Source organism: Calidris pugnax, unplaced genomic scaffold (genome assembly GCF_001431845.1).
Source record: "Calidris pugnax isolate Ruff unplaced genomic scaffold, ASM143184v1 scaffold18, whole genome shotgun sequence".
Classification (NCBI taxonomy): Eukaryota; Metazoa; Chordata; class Aves; order Charadriiformes; family Scolopacidae; genus Calidris; species Calidris pugnax.
In genome coordinates this window covers 14,056,368-14,079,160 of record NW_015090812.1, presented here as the reverse complement: position 1 = coordinate 14,079,160, position 22,793 = coordinate 14,056,368, and the positions used below count along the sequence as shown (strand labels likewise).

At 37.0% G+C, this 22,793-nt stretch overlaps 1 protein-coding gene across 3 annotated transcripts in view; it reads right to left on the bottom strand.

Moving 5' to 3' along the window:
* PRKACB (protein kinase, cAMP-dependent, beta catalytic subunit) overlaps positions 1-22,793 on the bottom strand; it is a 39,096-nt gene that overhangs the window by 4,721 nt on the left and 11,582 nt on the right. For 2 of the 3 annotated variants that reach the window (XM_014939256.1, XM_014939258.1), the window contains exons 2-9: positions 16,757-16,818; positions 15,685-15,813; positions 11,447-11,545; positions 10,341-10,423; positions 9,703-9,829; positions 7,370-7,465; positions 4,700-4,822; positions 2,463-2,627 (exon numbers count right to left, since the gene is read on the bottom strand). In XM_014939256.1, coding sequence (XP_014794742.1) covers positions 2,463-2,627; positions 4,700-4,822; positions 7,370-7,465; positions 9,703-9,829; positions 10,341-10,423; positions 11,447-11,545; positions 15,685-15,813; positions 16,757-16,818 — 884 coding nt within the window. Of the gene's footprint in view, positions 1-2,462; positions 2,628-4,699; positions 4,823-7,369; positions 7,466-9,702; positions 9,830-10,340; positions 10,424-11,446; positions 11,546-15,684; positions 15,814-16,756; positions 16,819-19,698; positions 19,708-22,793 lie in introns of all 3 variants that reach the window. The other variant, XM_014939257.1, reaches the window with a different exon arrangement.

Here is a 22,793-nt window from a genome sequence, read left to right as displayed (position 1 = left end):
GCAGGATCTGTGCGTGGATCGGTAAATCGAAGAGGTACAGAAAAGACTAATCTGAATTAAACTCTGCTGACTTCGGGTGATAACACTATACACCCCCAAGAAACAACAATAACTTTCTGCATTCATACACCGCTACAATTGTCAGGTGTGTATCCTTTTATTCCTAAAACAATGTACGTGTTTAGGTGACTTATCCTGAGAGAACACAGACTCTATGTACATACCCAACTTACAAAGCCACACATTTACCGTTACCCGCATTCTGTCTCTGTGTCTTTTCAAACTGATTTTCAATTACTTGCTTACAACAAAGCTCAGAGCACAAAAAAATATCTTATTTACTGCTGGAATTTTAGAACAATCAAATGAGATGCCTCAGACTTTTTCCTATTATCTTCACTAAGGAAATCACTAAAAAGAGATTGCAGAGATAACACTAGTTTATGGCAGAAGTACTTGTTTGGCCCTAAGTACAACCATATTATCAGGCAGCATTTTAATAAACAGCTACACAAACACAAAACAGAACTTGATCTTATCTGAAATATTAAGGAATTGGCTGGTTCACTTATAACTGTAGCAGAACAAATTATTCACGTTACATTAGCTGCCAGGGAACAGCACGTTTATTCAGGAAAATACATGCTGTGGTAACAGCCACTGTGAAAAGCTGGGATAAACCCGAAGTTTATTGCTGTATTTCCATGACTGTACAATCCATGCTGTTGTTTCAGACCCTTAGTATTACAGTATTTATTCCTTGTAACTAGAAGCTTCAAACTTACTCAGCATCAGTTTTCAGTTCTTTAAAACTAGTAATAGCTATTCTGACTGTTCACGTTTTAAAATATTTATTGTTTCTGTAAAGTAATTCTCTACAGCAGTGCCCTAGCAATGCTAAAAATATTTAGCACGCTATTAAAACATCTGATTTAATATTATGGGCCTGGGTGTCCCCAGACAGCATACTGGGGAATGAAACACAGTGCATATAAAACTGCCTTGTAAACAGGCATTAAGAAAGCAAAGAACAGGTAATTACAATTCTGCGATGGGAATCTTTTCTTAAAACATCTATACTTAATAAATAGAAAGAATAGAAGATATGTTAATTGTACCCTGTCTTCTAATAATTATTACATTAGTGAATACTACAACAACTGTACTGTCAGTTTGCGTAGCCAACCAACCAGTTTCTTTTTAGAAACTATTGTTAGTATTTAGGTTTGGCCTTTAAAATACTGCTATTACAATAGCAAGTTCATGCCTCTATAATCAAGACTTAGCACTTTAACCATGTCAACCAATTCCTTGAAATGTTATCACTTGATTCTAACCTTTTTACCAATATCTGGACACAAAATTATTTCTCCACCTGAGTCTTCTGGGACAACACCAATGAAATTATTTTAGTCTTTTATCGTTGTCTATTGAAAAAACAAGAATTCAGAGGTTGCATATGAGAGAAAAAAATAATCTCTTATCTGTTTCTAGTAACTCACTACTATATAGATACTGAACTTGGACTCTACCTTGAAGGAGAATGGGAGCTTTGGAGCTACTGGAAGACAGACCTAGTCTGAATTGTCACCATCCTCATCCCTTTCCCAGTTTCCTGTCGCAGCTCTGTTTCATGCATCCTGGCAGAAGCCAGTGACTGCTTCTCTCAAACCAGTATTTTAATGGCTGCTTGCGCTCTGAAAATATTCTCAGTTCTATTGCTTTCCTTCTTATGCAAGCCTGAAGTTCACAGTGCAAACTGGGCACGGACTCTCTAAAAACCACACTGCAAGTCACGTTGGCCAAGCAGGGCTAGAAAACCATTCTAAAAAAATGCCAGAAAACAGTGTTCAGCAGGGCTTTCTCCGTTACTGCAGCTGATGGAACTGCAGTCAATTCCAGTGCAGTGTCAGAAGGCAAAAGCTGCTCAGCAGACACTGAAGACTGAGTAAACGCTCTCTGCATCTGACCCTCTTCCAACCACAGATAAAGCAAGAGCAAGGAGGAGGGAGCATACTTCAGCAGCAAAAGCAAAGCTCCAGCTTTGGCTAGAGCTCCTCCACACTGAAGCACAGTCTGACTGCTAAGAACTAGCTGGAAAGGAAAACAGATTCCTCTCTGCTGTGGAGGAGTATTTATAGATGCCACTATAGCAGGGGTTAAATAAAAAGCGAGAGAGGCGGGAGATGGCTCATTCTGAGATATTCCAGAAATAGACTAAAGCACAACACCTGTTAAGAGAACATGAATGTACACAGAGGTCCAGGAAAAAATACTAACAAGAAACAAACATAATTCAATCAATACAAACCCTTCAGAATGTTAAAGATAGAACTACTTTCACCTTTTCTTAGTTTAATTAGAAGTGATAGATTTCAGAAAGCAAAAATGAGCAAAATAACTAGAAATTTTACTTCAACCCCTTAAAGACCTGTAATAGTTTTAATCAGGAAGGGTCTTACCTTTCTCTGATAAATGGCAATCCAATCTGTAGTTGCAAACCACTTGTGATTCTTTATGTCATTTACACCATTCTTGAGATTTCCATATCGTTTGGTCAAATCTACCTGGAGTAAATTTCTTAGAAGATCCTTTAGGTCTGAACTGAAGTGTGATGGGAACCTTACCTAAAAATACACATCCACAACATTAAAAAACAACATACAAATTTGGTTCTCCCCCCTGTGAAATAAAACAGCGTTCACACAAAAGGAAATATTAGGGCTATTTTCTGTTCTTCCTTGAAAAACAAATCAAGTAGGAATGCATAAAAAGAGAGATGAGAATTGTCACACATGTATTTCTGTTTCACAGAGCCTTTATCAGTAGCACTACCTTGTGCATCTACTGTTTTTTGAGCTGGAAGTTTCTAAATCTGATTGAGGAAAAATACTAATTTAATGTAATGATAAAAAGCTAAATTTAACTTAGTGTCTCAGCTCAAAGTGTTCTCAACTATTTTCTAGGAATACATTTTTAGATTATATTATATACACATCCACACGGGAGGTATAGTATAGCATATACACAGCATATAAACATATGGACACACTCTGAAATTGAATTTTCACATGAAAACTGAATATTCAGCAATCTGGAACTTTATGCTATACTGTAACCTGTTTCTGATAACTAAATACACCAACATCAAGAGTCTTACATAAATAATATAGCACTATTTGAAGATAGCACGAGTGACTTGCCAATACAAGTAACTCAAACCTGGCTGAGAAATATCTGAAGATGATTTATGGGATGTAATTGCATAGGGTTTTATTAGCTAAAGATCCATTGACACCATTTGAGATGGAAGAGAGAAAAAGAACAGGCAGAAAGTTGTATTTGTCATGCCTGTAGTTTCAGCGTTTGACACTCCCTATATTTTGCTGATCAGTTATGACATAAATGCAGAACATTGAATTATTTAACATAAAAAGACGTTGCAAAATTCAAGAGGTCTGGTAATCAAGGACACTGCTTCAGTTTAGCTGTCAATATGGCTCTATCGTAGTACACTAGAAATTCACAGGTTTCTATGAATGCAATATCTAGACAGCTGAGAAGTAAAGGAAACATTAACTCAAGTTGTTTAAGCAGAGAACTAAGCACATGAGGTAGATTAAATGAAAGACTTAAGGTTATAAAGGAAATGTAATGCCAGCTGAGAACTGAATGTTGGAATTTCCAGAGTTTGAGTCCAGTGTTGTTTCTGCAACCATCTATCCATGGGCTCAGTAAAGGAGGCAGATGATCAAAAGTACAAATGTCAAACAAATTAGATAGGACTGTGAAAAATGCCCAAGTTTTTTTAGTTTCCAAGATAAATATTTTTTTAAAATATATCTTCCTAAATTAATACCCATATATTCATGGAGACAGCTGAAGGGTCACAGTACTATAGCCTTTCAAAGAGCAACTGCCTTTGTGATTTAAATAAGGTCCTAGCCAAGGAATCTCTCCTCTTGCAGTGCACCATGGGGCCTACTGAGGTGTTTCTCTTGGTCAGAATTACAGAAGTACATAAGGTGCAGCACAGCATGTATCTATGCAGTGACAAGGAAGAGAAGATCTGTAACAACTCAAGTAAGCACAAAGAAACATAAAGAGACAATACTGCCCAGAAGGAGAAACAGAATGATCACATTTTTATGCTGGCACACTAAGAGATATTCACGAAAAATAAAAGGGAAAAGTTGGAAATACTTTTTGAAAATTTTATGTAACAATGAATGCTGAACAGAACATCAGACATTTCTTGAACTACAGGAGTCAAGAAACCTACTATTAATTATGGAATTATATATTTTCAATATATATCTCTTTAGAGCTTCGCAAAAGCTGCAAATATATTTCAAGAAAAGAAAATAGCTAGGCTAATTCAGCATACAGCTATCGAGTTGTTAATAGCTGTTGAATCATTTTTATCCAAGCATAAAAAGATTTAATACCACAATGTCCGTAAATTTAATAACTTGAATTTTCAATTTGAAAGCAGGGAACATATTTTCAGAACTTTAATTTTTAATATCACTGTAACAATATCTGCGCCTATGAAGTACACATTACAAACTTTTCCCATATTTTTTCCAAATTGCTCCCTGCCTAGTAGCCAGCAAATTCTGCATCTACTCCACACAAAAACCAAGTTCTGCACAAACAAAAACCTGCATTTGCAAAAACACACAGAGCCTTCACTCACCTTGCCAGACACAATCTTCTCATAAATTTGAATGGGCTGATCTGCAAAGAACGGGGGATATCCAGCTGCCATTTCATAGATTAACACTCCTAACGCCCACCAATCCACCGCCTTGTTGTAACCCTAGATAAAATGAGAAACACCACTGCTAGTACAATTCTAACATACTTTAAGATTTTCAATATATATCTATGCAATGCAAAAAAAGCAAATGTGTTATTGCTTGTTTAATACAGAACTTACAGCCTAGTTCAAACCAAAGTGAAGTTCATAGATTCCAACAGCAATATACTTAAAGCCTAATATGCAGTGATGAGAATGAAACATTTTGCACATGTTCTTGCCCTGAGCTTCACTGGTGTCTTTACACCAATGTGACAAAACTCCCTAAGTGACAGAAATGGGCACAACTTACTTAGTTAAATAATCTTGCTACAGAATGATTGAAACTTCTTTCAAATCTTTGAAATCTTATTAAACATAACAACACTTCCCTTCTTGAATACCATCAGTTTTTGTGTTTTAATCCACTTTTCAGAACATACATTTTCATATTTAGTAAACGAGCTACAAGAGCTTAAAAGTTTAGTTTATTAGCTGTTATAGAGTCATTTATGATCTGATCTTTAAAGCCTGAACATAAAATCAGTAGTAGATCCAACTCAATATTAAAAGAGACAGACCTCACAAACCACATCGATTTAATGTGTGTTCTCTTTTACAAAGCTCAGGGCTAAGACCCAGTCTGTCCTGGAAAACCTACTATGGAGAGTTTGTAGGAGACACATTGCAATTTCTTCTGCTGCTTTAGCTGCATAGGTGCAAAAGGGCTGCAAATAATGAGCTTTTTCTTCCCAAATAAAAATATTTTTGGTTTATTTTTAGACCTGCAAAAGTCTAAATAACATTTCATTACACCACATACTGAATGCATAATTTAACATTATGCATTATGACTGTTTCTATCATAAGCAGTTCCATAAGATATTCTTTCTTTGCAAAACAAAGGGCTACAGATGAACAGCTATATGATAAATAGTACTTCCTCTATGTTCAAACTCCTAGTGCTAGTACTAGACACAAATGGATCAACAGTAAGCTTGGACTGCATGTACTGCACGTGTAAACCCAGTGGTTTGTCATGTTTGATTTCACATCAAGTGCCTCAAACCTGAAGTGTTCTTCAACTAGCTATTTAAAGATGGGTGGCGTTCCTCAGGGGTGGGTACTGGGACTGGTGACTGGTGCTGTTTAGCATCTTTGTCAGCCACACGGACAGTGGGACAGAGTGCACTGTCAGCAAGTCGTTCCTCAGGGGTGGGTACTGGGACTGGTGACTGGTGCTGTTTAGCATCTTTGTCAGCCACACGGACAGTGGGACAGAGTGCACTGTCAGCAAGTTTGCTGACAATACCAAGATGTGTGGAGCAACTGACATGCTAGTGGGAAGGGATGTCCAGAGGGTCTTGGACAGGTTTGATGGCTGGACCCCTAAGAATCTGATGAAATTCAACAAGGCCAAGAACTGCATCTAGGGTGGGGTAATCCCAAGCAGAAATACAGGTTGGGTGGAGAACAAATTAAGAGCAGCCCTGAGGAGGAGGACTTGGGGGTATTGGTTCAACATAACCCAGCAATGTGTTCTTGCAACCCAGAAAACCAACCATATCCTGGGCTCCATCAAAAGAAGTGTGGCCAGTAGGCCAAGGGAGGTGATTCTGCCCCTCCACTCTACTCTCATGAGACCCCACCTGGAGTACTGCATGTAGTTCTGGGGCTCCCAACATAAGGATGACATGGACCTGTCAGAGTGGGTCCAGCAGAGAGCCATGAAGATGATAAGAGGGCTGGAGCATCTCTCCTACGATGACAAGCTGAGAGAGTTGGGGTTGTTCAACCTGGAGAAGAGAAGGCTCCGGGGAGACCTTATAGCAGCCTTCCAGTACCTAAGGGGGGCCTACAGGAGAGATGGGGGGGGACACTCTGTATGAGGGAGTGTAATGATAGGACAAGGGGAAACAGTTTTAAACCGAAAGATTTAGATTAGAGATCAGGAAGAAATTCTTTACTCTGAGGGTGGAGAGACACTGGAAAAGGTTGCCCAGAGAAGCTGTGGATGCCTCATCCCTGGAAGTGCTCAATGCCAGGCTGGATGGGGCTTTGAAGAACCTGGTCTAGTGGGAAGTGTCCCTGCTCACGGCAGGGGGGTTAGAACTTGGTGGTCTTTAAGGTCCCTTCCAACCCAAGCCATTCTACGATTCTATGACTACTGATTCATCCAATATGTGATTTCTTTTTACTTCTGGAGCTCCTGTTCTAGTCTGTTAACACTTCAGAATGTAATCGCTCAGATCTGCTGTTCTGATAAGGATGCTAGTTAATAACCGAATTACAGATTCTTTAAATCCCTTTTTCTCCTCACAAGTTACACAGCAAGCATATGTAGAAAGTTCTGTACAGTTATCTGAAAATCCATGTTTTGTAGTAAGTTTTAGTATACTGAAAAAATATTCACAATACAACAATGGCATTTTCTGTAATTCATAAGGAGTTGACTAGTCACGCTCTGAGTTTCGGAAGTATCACCAATTGTTTATCCCTCACAGCTTAATAACTGGGTGATAAGTTTTAATGGCATCAAATGCATGGCTGAATGACAAGACAAAGTACCTTGCTAAGAATTATTTCAGGTGCCAGGTATTCTGGAGTCCCACATAACGTCCAAGTTCTTCCTTTTACTCTTTTTGCAAAGCCAAAGTCCGTGACCTGTCATCAGAAGAAATAAATTGACTGTAAGTGCATTTCTACAAAGAAATTTAAAATTGAGTACTTTTGAAATATTTTGGAAAGCTATTTCACACAGAGTGAAAATTTGTTTCTCAAATCACACAGTATCATATAGTCAGATGTACCTTTAGTAGCCAGTCCTTTTGATACTTCGAATTCAGATAGATAGAAGGTTTCTCATGATAAAATTAATACATAAGACTAAATGCATATTTCCCCCTGACACCGGCTCCTAATGATAATTTTAAAAAATCAGTAGTAACTATGGCTTACTAATCTTCCACATGTACTGCAATTACAGTAATAAATTCTCTTATACTTTTCACATCAGACTGTTTATACTGCTGAAAGTTTAAAGAACATGAATATGAACAAGATATTTATCTTTTCCTTTCATTAACAAATGAATCACAAAAAAGGTCAAGATATCCACCAGCATTGTAAATTTGGGATTTTATTGCATAAGTGTATAAAGGTTATATATAAAATTAGTGTGGGAATAAGACAACATAAAAGAGGTCTTCCAGTAACTTCTGATTCTGAGTATCTTTGAAAGCATCACCAGAGTCAAGTTGTTTATTTGAGGACTAGGGGGAAGTGTATTCACTAATGGCAAGTTCTTGTCTATTATAAATTCTTTGTACCATTTGTCATGTTTTCTGCAGTAAGTTTTCATAACTGTGTATGCAGTAACATCTTCCCTGTGATTTTTCCTGGACCATACTGTGGAATACATACGGAGGGTTGGGAGTTACATGAGAAATTCTGGGATCAGTTTCAAGATATCAAGTCTATGCTTGTTCGGGGATCTGTTTCTTTTGTTTCCTTCTTTTGGAATCATTTTTGACCCATTCCCTGAGAAAATACAGTGTACCACAATGATAATCATTGCTAATTACACAATAACATGTGCTGATATTTCCGATGCACTAACGTCACAATTTAACAAGCCAAGTTCTAAACTATCAAGGCAGCCGTTGCTTCATTTTTCATAGAAACAGCAGCAATCACAGCTAGAACTGAATGGAGAGGGTGATGTGCTGACTAGGCAGACCTGCTGCAGTCAGCAAAGAATCATTTCTGTGTTTCTGAATGCCCATCAGTCTACGTAAGAAGAATACACTACGGGCATGGGACAAACGGTGATGGCTTTAAAATTCAAAAAGAAAATGAATGGAGTTTCTAAATAAAATTTAGTTGGAGCTGCAGTATCAACATATGAACACAAAGCCCCCTTCTCTGTTCAGAAGCAGAATTGAACCGGCCTTACATGGGAAGAGTGATGGCTGGATCCATTATCATTTGCAGTTTGCCCACTACTACAAAAACATAGTGTTGCATATAGAGAGTCTGGAGTAAGCCATTCATAGCTTCACATTAACGGTGCTCGCCAACTACATTAACAGAACTTGCATTTCTCTTCTCCCTACAGTGTCAATTTATTCTCCATGCAAAATTATTTTACAGTTATAAACAATGCAAGATATGAATCTTTATGAAACATTTTTACTATGTATTTTCCTGTTAGATTCTGCTATGGCAAAAGGTGACGCAATAAGGAAAGATGAGATTCTATAGTTTAAGGACATTTAAGCATTGCAGAGTGCTTGTTCCTGTATTACCACCTTCCCATTTGCCATTTACATCAAAAAACATAAGAGCAAAAAGGAAGATGAGGAGGTGCTGCAATAGGCTGTTGCAAAAACAAAGTTGTCATTTGCAACACTGCAATTCTGATCTGATCTCAACTCAGTTCTTACTTCAGATGTGCGGAGGTTAGAACTCTTCAAGAGTGGGATTCACCTGATGTAAATTAAGTACTATAATGTTGGTGTTGATATCTAAGCTGGTTATCCTAAACTACTTATATAGACAATGCAGAGAATCAGACATTTTAGGGCACCTTTCATCTTGTTCTAGGGCACAGGTATAAAATAGGTCAGATGAACCTACTTCTCACCACAGACCCCAAGGGAAACCTTGACAATTCGCTCAACTGCAGACAGCTCCATTGTGCATACTTACTTTTAGTCAGAGGAAGTACAATCCAATGGTTTTAACCATTTGTAAGCAGTAGGGCAGTTTAATGCTCCCTGAACACATGATAACATACCAACCAGCTTCACACCATTTATTCTGAACACATTTACTAGAATTACCTAACCCTACACCCTAAGACAAGACTCCACTACCTAAATATATGAAGAATATCATACCTGGATGTATCCTTGCTGATCAATTAAAAGATTTTCAGGCTTTAGATCTCTGTAGATGAGGTCTAATGAATGGAGGTACTCAAATGTTAGCACTATCTGAGCTGCATAAAACCGTGCATGTGGTTCACTGTGAAGAATTAAAAGAATATTAAGTACCCCAATACTATGCTAAGATACTGAAACAACCATGTAACTACCAGGGATAGACAAATTAAGTATCTTTTAACTGGTTCTTTTACTGTGTAACAGGAAAAAAAAGCACAAACATTGATCGTTGTAGAATTGATGCACTCATTCTCTAAATTTAATTAAGTCTTGCAGCTAAAGTATACATCCAAATCACAACCCACAATACAGAGCTTGGACTTTAAATTTAACTTTTAGAAAATATCATCAATTTCAGTGACAATATGAATAGGAATTCCAAGATTCTATCGTGCATAGATCACAAAAGCCTGCATTAACTAATAGAAAAATAAGAAATAATTACAAGTTAGTTAAGTCTTTGAAAGAAGGGTAAATTAAATGCACTTACTCCTTCAGAATTTTTTCGTCAATACTAACAAATTTTATAAAACCCTCTTCCCAAATTAGCAACATAAGCCTTTTTAAAGGAATAATGTCATTACTACTCTTACCTGAACCTTCCGATTCTTCTTAGATGTGAAAACATTTCACCACCAGGAACATACTCCATTACCATGTATAAATTAGAATTGTCCTAAGGAAGCAAGTAAACACATATAAATACATATTAGGCATCCTATAGTCTCTATAATGCCTGGATATAGTATATTTTTTTAAAGAATGAAAATGAAAAATTGTAGCCATCCAATGAACTTAACAAATATAAAGCAATAGAGGTAGAAATTCTCAAAAAAGTGCAGACACACATGACAAAAGGAGCATCATCTATCTCAAGAATAGATGAATATATATGAATATAAATTTGAACAAAGACAATTAGTGAGTTCCTGACACAGAATGGTGTATAAGTAACATGAAGGCAGAGAGGATAAGGTGCCTACTGCAAGACGAGACCTTGCACTTTTCAAAGTTCAAAATTGACAACCTGAGGTATTCTCACCTCCCCCAGCCCCAGCCCTGAAAACTGTAAAAATTAAGGTAGAACGTATTTGTTCATTTTAAATGGTATTAAGAAAGAAAAAAACCCCAAACACAGAAGGAAATACATACAGGACACACATCACTCTATAAATTAGGAAAATACTCAATTTCTTTACAGACTGACTAGCACATACTGTCATGAAATTAGAAGCTAACCTCAAAGTTCTTTCCTTCATGGTTAAGATTGTCATTAAGACCTGCTTCAGGTATAGATCTCAAGGAAAAGTTTGCAGAACAACTACAAATTTACTATTCCATATATTGGTACAGAAGTACATCCTTTGGTTCCTCTTGAAGACAGAATGATGCCTAAAAGCTCCCTGCTGTATACAAAAGCCAGTTTCCCTCCAAAACAAGCGAAATTTCTATGAGTTTAAGTTTCATTTATTTATTTGAAGATATCCTTTCAATCATCACCTGATGAATTGAGGTGTGTGCTAGTGTGCACACAAGAGCAGGAATTCCTGCTCAAGACCTTGTAACAGATCCAAGTTAAGCATCTTTGAAAACAAAAGTACTTAAACTATTGTACTGTAAAATTTATATGTTTTAATATCTAAAGTTTGAGCATGCCTTTCCCTGAAACCCAAACAACTACTTTCAAAATAACGATTACCTTAAAAGAATACTCCAGTTTTACAAGGAAAGGAAAGTTCACTGCTTGTAATATTCTCTTCTCATTCAGTGTGTGTTCTATTTGCTTCAGTTTGACGACCTAGGAGAAAAAAAAGCAATCTTCAGTTAGAGTACGACATTTTCTAGTTGTTGGTAAATTTTTCAGTGCAAAACAATTAGTTGGAAACAAGCTTGTAACTTTACAGATAACTATAAGCTTTACAGATTACTAGTACAATAACGGTGCCATGATGACAAGAAAGGATTAAAAAGTTTAACAACATTTTAGAGAGTAATACTCATACAATATGATTTGCAGATAACACTAGAAATAGTGTTTCTTACTACGTGATGAGTATAGGAATCAGTAAGGAAAACATCTCTTTACATTTTCTTAAGAATTGCTTGCAATTGTAATGGAGATACTTCTGCAGCAAGATAACAGTTCAATAAAATGCATTTGATCTTTGGACCCTTTGCTAAGAAAGGCAGGAAACTGTGTCAGACACACTCCATTATGAATTTTGTTATGTGTGAACAGGAGTAAACTGACTTATTTTACATAGCTCCCACATTAGTGAGGAGAAGACTAAGGAGAATACAAATTCAAAAGTTCCAGTCTTAAAAACAACAGTTACTTCTGCCAGACCTTTCAATGGTTTTTTGCATTTCTGCTTAGCAAGGCACTCAGCAAAAGTATTACAAAAATTAAATGCTACCTTCTTGAAATCCATGATAACGTTACGCTGCTAACAAGGCAGTGGGTAGCAGATTTCTGATCATTGCCCTTTCCCAGTAATTAACAATTGGTTTCCTTGTGTTAAACCCCAACATTGCATAATCGATTCTTTCCATTTTCACTGAATTTCACTGATTTTTTAGAGTTGGAAGGGACCATAAAGATAATCTAATCCAACTCCCCTGCTAAAGCATTTTACTTAATCCCTATTGCAAAATTTATCTATATCTCGAGAATGGCATGATTCATGATTTCCAAGTAAAGTCCCTTTTTTTTTTTTCATAGAAAACAAGGAGAAAATGTTCAAATTCAAAACAAGTCTGTTTTTACATGTTCATTAATCAAATCTAACTGCTATAAATAACAGATAACCAAGATACTCCAACCCTGACTGAAACTGTGTATAAATTCAGTTTTTAGATGCAAAAGGTAGTACCTATTAAAAAACCCACTACTGTTCTGAAATAAATGCCATTCAAAAGAAATACTGAGTTAAAAATAGTAAATCTCTTTTGAATCATGGATCTTTAGCAACAAATAAAAAATTTTCTCAAATTAGGTCATTTGTGGGAAACGTCCCCTTCATCCCTAAAACGCTACGGTACTGGAATGATCTGGGCCATCAAAGCAAGCAAGCTAAGGTTTTACTTTGATACTGTGAAGTGTTCAGCTGCAACGTTAGACAGGACTTTACCACCCTCCCTGCATCTTCTGCTGGTCAGGCACCGGGGGGTGATGGCAGCAACGCCACAGGCTGAAGCTGCTGTTTAACACTTCACAGTATCAGACTGGAGCCTCAGATAACATGGCTTTGCTCACATTTAAGCTCCAGCTCGGGGCACGTCCAGTGACAGCTTCCTGTAGATCAAATGATATCTGGTAACAGCAGATTCTCCAACAGCTTGTTTGTGTCTGAGCTTTTATTAACAATATTTTCTTTACAGAAACAATTAGGTAATAAAACTAGCCAAACAATGTTACACTACAGCCTGCCTAAACCGAGGCAGACAAATAAAGGGATAACAAACCTACACACAAAACTACTGGCTACATCTCTTTTTTTCTTTTTTTTTTTTTTTCTTCATATCCTGATAAACAAGCGTAAGATTGGATAACAAAGGTGCAAGCAATATGCCTTCTCTTGTTTCAAGTGAAATGTAAATGAAAAATCAGGCAGCCTTCACATTGCCTAATTTCAAACATCTGTATGTTTTCTATAATATACAAAGTGACAGAAATACATTCTCCCTAAACCATCTCCTATTTTTTCATTAATAGAAGATATTAACAAAACTTCTTTAAATCGTGAATCTTTACTCCATGTCCACTGCAATCATTAAAATTTTAAATTTTTGCTTTTATCAGATAATTTTACAGCTATAGCTTTCCAATTTATTTTAGGCTGAGATGTAGTAATGAGTTTAATTAATTACTTTTTGTTTTTTTTTTAAATCCTCAGACTATTTTTATGGCAGCTTTCTGAATAACAGAATGGTTTGGGTTGGAAGGGACCTTAAAGACCACCAAGTTCCAACCACCCTGCCTGGCAGGGACACCTCCCACTAGACCAGATTGCTCAAAGCCCCAACCAGCCTGGCCTCAAACACCTCCAGGGATGGGGCAGCCACAGCTTCTCTGGGCAACCTGTTCCAGTCTCTCTCCACTCTCAGAGTAAAGAATTTCTTCCCTATCTCTAATCTAAATCTCCCCTCTTTCAGTTTAAAGCATTTCCCCTCATCCTATCGTTCCACTCCTTCATAAAAAGTTCCCCCCCATCTCTCCTGTAGGCCTCCCTTAGGTACTGCAAGGCCACTATAAGGTCTCCCCAGAGCCTTCTCTTCCCCAGGCTGATCGAACCCAACTCTCTCAGCCTGTCCTCACAGGAGAGGTGCTCCATCCCTCTGATCATCTTCATGGCCCTCTGCTAGACCCGTTCCAACAAGCCCTGTCCTTCTTGTGCTGGACACAATACTCGAGATGGGGGTCTCATGAGAGCAGAGTAGAAGGGCAGAATCACCTCCCTCGACCTGAAGTGCTCCAGAGACAAGGACTCAGCCATTCATGAAAAGTGTTCAAAGTAAAAACAGCTCAAAATCTGAAATTTGATGATGGGGTCTCTGTGCAGCAGTGGGATGGTTACTGCATCTTGTGTTACGGTCCCCGCAGGATGCCACAAGCCTTACTGAAGTAATGATGAGGTCGATTTCCACATGGATGGAAATAGCCTGAGCTCTCTTTCAGTTGTACTGTGTTGGAACACCTTTTGAATTTAATTGGATATTTATTTAAAATAAAAGTTAGAAACCATTGTTACAGGAGAAAGCTAAAGTTGCAAAAAATTGAGCTTTTCCAAGTAAAAAAATAATTCCAGAATTGACACGAAAAGGCAAGTTTACATTAGTTTCTTCTTGCCTGACCATTGTAAAGCAGTCTTTAATTAAATGACACATTGTTCAAGGTCCAGGACCCCAAATCGTACATAAAGAATACTGGAACTGCAATTCAGGGGAAACAGTTTGATTACATCACCGCCATAGCTCCATTATATAAAATTACTCAGGAATGTAATAATGCTTAAGTACAAGAGTCCACATTGCGGCAACGCTGACTTTCATTTTGTCAGTTGCTGATTATTAAATTCTCTTTGCCAGATTGATATTTTCTTAATATGGTCTTTGTCCTTACAAGAAGAGCTCTTATATTGAGGACCTTAGAATCTACTAATCTAAATAATGTATGTCTGAAAAACTTGTCAAAACCATTAAAAACTAACTGTACTGGTAAATTTCTTAAAAATACTTCTCTGGAATTGTATTTTATTTAAAATTTAAACTTCATCAAATGACACCACTTACTTAATCTAAGAGTAATAAGCTGTTAAAAAAATCAGGCTGGAGTAACAATACAGATTCAGACTACAGCACTTAAGTTTTCAACACAGAAAATATCTATTACGTGACAGCTGTTCTGAGAGACTGTTCTATCTATGCAGTTACTATAGATGCAACAGGATTATTATATAATTATGCATACAAAAAGTAATACCTCATGGGATCAAGAATGGAAAAGAAATTATCCGTGCAAACAATTTGTTATAGTTCACAAATGAAAATTTTGACAATTTCTGATCCAAAGAGTCTTCTAGAATTTTGAGCTACCCAGAAAAAGTGTATTTATTTCTTTATTTAACTACAGCACTACATTTCGCTTTAGCCAAAGAATATACAGGCCACCTTACAAAAGGTAAGCCAAGAATTTAACTGATGACATTAAATTAATGCCTTGGGTACTACTTAGAGCCTCTTTAGCCCAACATTAGTACTATTGGCCATTCTAAGAATTCTACACAATCCCAACAACTGAGTCTGCTGGGTAAAAAAGAAAGTCAACTGTTTAAAGTATTACCAGTATTCAAGTGGGATAAGTCAAAAAGCAAAGTGTAACAAAGTTACCAGATCTCTGTCCACATCAAACTTTTGTACCACAAAAACCACACCAACCTTCTGTTTGTCCAGTATCTTCATAGCATAATACTGTTCTGTGGCTTTATGTTTCACCATCATAACTCTCCCAAATGATCCTGTTCCAAGGGTTTTTTGCCTCTCAAAATCATCTAGGCCAGCAGTATTCTACATGTACGAGAACATAATGACATTATTTACAATTTAATACCCAAAGACAATTTTAACTGCATGAACTGAATTCATTTATGAAAGAAAATTGAGTAAAATTGTATTTATCAAAGACAACAATAAGCAGCTATAGTGTTGTTATAATTTCGTGCTTGGCAAATTTTAGTAAAAGACTTTACATTGCACTCATTAAAACTGAAAAAGACGTAACTGAATTGTATCACCACTTCTGTGATTTGTCCATACAGATGACACATGCTTAGTAAGAAACATTTAGCAGTAAACAGATCATGAATTCAACATCCAGACAAATAACCCTCTCATGCTTCACAAACAAGAATATTAGAACATGCAAAAAAACCCAAGCTCTAGAGACAATTTTAAATGAGAGTTGTCTGGAGAGCACATCATTGAATAAATTTTCTCAGATATTCATTACCATAGCATTTCAAGTGCTGCTTTAAAAACAATGACCCTTCCCAAAACCCCAAACCCCCAAGCTCAGCTCTTCAAAGATTTCTCTCTAACAGGCTCCTTAACCTGCCCCCAAGCCCCATGCAGTAGACAATGCTCTTAATTCCCCTTAATACCATGGAGGAAATTATTAACAGGGTAAGTTAAAGATGTGCCAATATTCTGTGTTATAAAAAGCCAGCTAAAACATGCTGATAGATATTGAGTCTTGTCATGTTGCTGGTGAACATAATTCTCAGTAGGAGAAAGCTGTTGTTTGGTATGAGCATTTCATCAGCTCAAGATCTGGAGAAGACCCGAGAGTCTTTGCTGATGAACTTCAATGACAAAACTGACATTACAAATGGAAAGTCCTTTGAAAATTGTATTTAACTACTTCTGTTTTCTGCACTGATCATTACACACTGATAACATTATCCAAAAAAATGCAATAGAGAAAATTATTGAATGCTTAAATGACTGATACCTGAGGGGGGCTTTCCCATTTTCTTAAAAAGTCTTCTTTGGCTTTGGCTAGGAACTCTTTCACTGAAAACACACAAAAACAAGTGCATTTTAATTAATGTAATTCATCATGGATGCAATAGAGGTGCTTCGTTAACAAAATATGCAAACTTCATTATCAACTTATTTTTTTAACTTGTAATATGCTATTTTCACCGCGTATGAAAGCAAGCACCAATGCCTCTAGAACTTCTACAGTATCTCCAGGTGATCTCTAAGCTTTCTGGAGTATCTACATCATTCTACACAGATTACTTAAACTACATCAGCTCTAATAACTCACAATACTGTATACGCAAGCAGGCTTTAAGGTGATGTAAGATGTTCTTAATTCGACTGGGAAAAAACCACAAACACCTGACATTTATAAATTGCCATTCCACAAAGACAGACTTTTTATCTATTTTTGTTACATAAAGTTACATTTTCTTTCAACTGATTGAGCATAATGTCAATCTCATTGCTTTTTCCCCCCATCACCTTTATTTAAAGGCTGTTTGCAAGCTCAAGTACCAAATGGACAGCGTAAGCAAGCAAAGACAAAGCACAGGGCTACAACGACACTGCACATTAGGCATGCCCACAGTCAGAGAATGCCTTTTTAATATTGATTTTCCACTGAAATTGAAAGACTGTATAATAGCAAAATTCTGGATGACTGTTTAAAATGTGCACCAACATATTTTGTTCAGATTATCTTTCACCTGTTCTATTTTTTGAATATCAATTATCAGCCAGATCAATGCAGATTATTTAATGCACAGTCATAATTGAGAGGCGTTTCAGATATTGCTGTGGTTTTGAAAGAGTCACAGAATCAAGAAGAAAATATCATACTGTTTTTGTGTTCTCTGAATCATTTCACATAATATAATGTTAATAACAGTGGATTTTCTGTACTGCGATGTTCCGCCACAAGCAAGTTCTAAAAATACTCAGCAATGTGCCAAGATTATTCTGGTCAATATCTAGAAACATACATGTTAGCAACTGTACTTTTACCTTCTGATGGTCATAAAAAATTCGGTTTATAAGGGGTTGTAAACAATCATCTCGTGAATCAGAATTTTTTATGTACTTTTCAGAGAATATTAGCATCTACCTAGAGAACTTTTCAAGAATTCTCTTATCAGTTTTCTATTACCAGTACAGTTACAGCAGCAGTAAAAGCAATGGCAGCCCTGGAGAACGCTCGTCATGAATTTTTTTGTTTTGCCTTTTTTTTCCTCCCTCTCAAGTGGGACCCAACTAGCACAAAATACTCAAGGGAGGTTTATGGCTCCCACCATCACTGGCTCATAATAGAGCAGCATCAATATAATGGAAATTTCAGAAAACTTGTCAGAAGTTCTGGCAGACCTCAAGGTTAGAAAAGTGTTTAAAGCATGATATCTACTCAGTAATTTTATTTTAAGAGAAACAAGCAATATCAGGGAGAAGGAACATATTTATGGCCTTAAACTTATGATTGAATATGAAAAACAGTCTATATCAAAGGAACTTTTAAAAAAAATTTAAAATTAAACTCAGTGAGTTAAAAATGTTTTAGTGGGGTAATCAGTAAAACATTTGACACATTTATCCCATATGGGGAAAATATTTCCATTGTTTCTAAATTATGGGGGTTACTCATGTAATGACTTTTAATGATCCTAATTTGAGAAAAGGACAGGATTTCCTGTGGCATGAAACAACTTCTCAACGCAAAAAAAGGAAGCTAACAATGTTCAAATTCATGCCTGATAATCCTTCTTCCATTAGGAGAACAGAGATGACTTGATAAAGGGATGACTATTGATAAAGTTTTTTAAACATCAATTTATGTCAAAGTAGCATCAACAGTATTTTGTCTTAATGACAAGAAAAACTCCTAGGATGATCATTAAGATTACCAAAAAGCTGAGCCTTCAAACTTAAGTGGCTGTAGCTTAGAAATGAATGTTAGCTTGAACACCACTTAGCACAACCAAAACATGAAATAATTGGTCTCCTTTTTTTCATGTTGTTACAGTACATATGTCTTAACTATCCCTCATGCTATCTCCATTGTTCAGATAAATATTTTAAGTTTCCACATATTTTGCACTGAAATGTAACTGTTCAGTATTTATAAAAATATACAATGACATTTACATGTAGTCATCTCTGTCCCTGTTCTACTTATGGAATAAAGAATGTTGTTTATGAAAAAAATGTGATCCAGCTGGAAATACTCAAAGTGTGGAAGCATGAGAAAAATATCTCATTTCTAGAATATCAGTAAGCCACAAGTTCTTCTTCAGCAAAACCTCTATCTTATTCTACTTTACTTTTGCTCTCTTTTCTTGGAAAGCAGCATTGAACATGTATTTTCAAAATACACCTACCCGATGGCACTCATTTATCTTAAAATCACTCTCTTTTAAAAATAATGTCATATTCTGTGGTGTTTTAATATATTTCGTTCCTAATGAGAAAGTGGGTCAAATTGTGCTTGGTTCTCATTTTCAGAGGTCAGCTGGGCTCCTACACCACAACAAAATTCAGCAGGTGATTTCAAATAGAATTTAGGCAACTGAAGCACATACGCTTTAGTCACTTCTGAAAATAGGACTTGGAATTTCAAACAGAATTTTGAAAATCGACCTCGATCAAAAAACATCAGCTCTTGCTACAGGAGAACACATTTCATTTCTACTTTTCAAATGCAGAATCAAAATTTACACCAACTGGATGGTAGTTGTCATTGGTATTATTGTGATGATGCAAACAAATAGGTTTGTTGGATGATGACTTAGAAGTTTTCCGCAAGTGCACATTTTTAGCCACTTTACATTGTTACAATGTGACTCCAGTTTGCTTTTCTAGTCTTTAAGCTGTTCCTAGCATCCGTGACTTTGGGCACTAGTGAAGGAATGAGCATACCAAAAGTCTCTATAGGTTCCCCAAGGGTTTGCAGGAACATTCACCCACACAGATGAGATGATGAAGAGAGGAAAGAAAGAGAAGAAAAAAAAAAAGTTTTATGCATTTCCACAACAAACACAGAAAACACAAATACATTCCACCCTTTCCCCTCCCCACTCAAGAACGGACCCTGTAATAAACCAGCCCTTTCCCACACAGACAGAATGACTCATGCTAAATCACAGAATGTTTGAGCAAAGAAAGGAGAAAAAAAACACAGAGGCAGCTAAATTCAGTACGAAAAAAAGATGATGCACCACAGAAATAAGCACAGCTTACAAAACTTCAGGAGATCAAGTTGGCATCTTTAATAGTTAATCTATTCCAAGACACACACATCCAAGGAACTGTTGCTAACAAAAGTGTATCTATCTTCATCGCAGCATGCTGGATCACAATAAAACCTGTAATCGGGTGATCTTCCCACTCCTTAGCACTTTGTTCCAAAAGACAGCATGTGTGAATTGCATGGCATGTGGTGGATAGCACAGAAATGGCAAGCAGTCTCAAAAAAAAATTCACAATCAAATCTCAATCCCGTTACCCAACAATAGCAACAAAATCCCTTAGAAGTCTAACGGGCGCAGCTGAAGTGACTGTATGCAAACTGGAACGCGTACCACAATCCTGTATGGTCATCATACAAGTATGATTTAATTTGGAAGACTGTCAAAAAACAGAACCCAAGAACAAGGTGTTGATACATAGGTTCCCATAGGCACTGAAGAGCAAGGATCGCTCATATATGGCTGAGCGAAGCGAAGGTGAGGACGCAAGGAGAGTATGCAAAGACCAGAAAACAGACCCTATTCAGACTGGTTCCACTAGTACAGCAGAAGCTGGAGCGAAGGAAGCTGAAACTAAAGAAGGAAAAGCTGTTACTCAAGAAAGGAAGGTGCTGGAAGGAGAGGGCAAGGCAGGAGCAACAGCACAGGCACCATGAGGGCCACAGCAGTGGTCAAAACAACTGGACATGCCAATAAGAGCACCAGCAGGAACTGGAGAGGATGCAAAAGTAGCCCAGAGATTAGGTAAGCACAAACACACAGTGCAAACCTAGCCCTTGGTGACCACCAAGAGCAATGGTTGTCAGAAGAAGTAAGTTTTACGCAATGCAAACACCCAAAGCATACAGTAAGAATTCTGGGGAGCTTCAGAAAAAGGTAGTAAGAAATGGGGTAACGGCCAAGGAGTCACAACTGAAAGACTTCAAGCCGGTTTATAACTTCTCCCAGCTTCAGTTCAAAGCCTGGTCAGAAGAAAGGCTAGAGGTGCACACAGAGCTGGACAAGACAGAAGCTACCCCCTTGCGTATCATCAGTGGCATCAGACCAGGCTGCCGAGAGCTGTACCCTGACCCACGGCAGCACAGCGGTGAGCAGGAAAGCCTGCCAGAAGAGATCTTTAGGGGAAGTGGAACACAAGATCCAGAGTAATCAACACAAGATCCAGTAGGTAATCCTGGCATACAGGGAGGTATGAGAAAAAACAACCAGACAATCCCCAAACGCGAAAAAGCCCTACCACACACAAACCCCAGAAGACCCTGAGAACCGCCCCCAACCAGCCAGAGATCTGTTATCTAACAGTATATGCACAAAATCCACAATATTTTAATTTGTTCTATTGATTAACTTTTGTATGAAAAGTTATCAAGCTTATAAAAAAAAATTGTTAACAAATGGTATATAAAAGAGTACCATAAAAAGTACTCTGGCCTAAAACACAGTTTAAGAGTGAGTGATACAGACAAAAGCTCCAGAAAAAAAAGTAAAAGGTTCAGGACGTCTCAATTGCAGGGGTGCAACAGCAGCAGAGGGAAAGGGGTCACAGATGGAGCAGTCTCAAGAGTTACCATGAATTACTTTGCTTCTCTCCCACCTCCCACATGCACTGTATTTGTTATTCTCAAGCACATCTCCAGCAAGAGCCATCAAACCAGAATTTAATTTTTTTGGGGGAAAAAAAAAAAAAAAAAAAAAAAAAAAAAAAGTATTTGGATAGAATTCATGGCAAGAAAGCAAGAACTAAACTGATTAAGACTAAACATTGGGCACCACTACAAACCCCCATCTGCTGTGCTAAATGCCAATCTCTGCTTGGTATTTAAAATGCCCTTTATCAAAATACAATTCAATTTCTGTTCCAAAACTGTAATATAATCACTTGAAGTCTGGAATTAAATGGGCTATTTAATTAAATCTCCAAATTTCATCTAACAGAAAAATAAATATGTATGAAGAGATTCTGGTAAATGTATGTGTATATTTCATTTTTATAAAAACAATATTTACAGCCTTAAACATTATCAAGATGTATATAGATGTCTCAGTGAATCCTGTGGTTATGGTACCAGAAGCAAGTGAGAGGCATACGATTCAAGTTGTAAGTGCCACTCTTACACCATTAACCTGCTTGTCTCGAATATCTTTACATTTCTCTTTTGATTATCAGGAAAAGCATCACAGGACTTACTGCAAGATTCTTCTACCCTGGCAGGAAAAAAAAAAAAAAAAAAAAAAGTATTTGGATAGAATTCATGGCAAGAAAGCAAGAACTAAACTGATTAAGACTAAACATTGGGCACCACTACAAACCCCCATCTGCTGTGCTAAATGCCAATCTCTGCTTGGTATTTAAAATGCCCTTTATCAAAATACAATTCAATTTCTGTTCCAAAACTGTAATATAATCACTTGAAGTCTGGAATTAAATGGGCTATTTAATTAAATCTCCAAATTTCATCTAACAGAAAAATAAATATGTATGAAGAGATTCTGGTAAATGTATGTGTATATTTCATTTTTATAAAAACAATATTTACAGCCTTAAACATTATCAAGATGTATATAGATGTCTCAGTGAATCCTGTGGTTATGGTACCAGAAGCAAGTGAGAGGCATACGATTCAAGTTGTAAGTGCCACTCTTACACCATTAACCTGCTTGTCTCGAATATCTTTACATTTCTCTTTTGATTATCAGGAAAAGCATCACAGGACTTACTGCAAGATTCTTCTACCCTGGCGAGTCTTTGAAAATAAACACAACTAA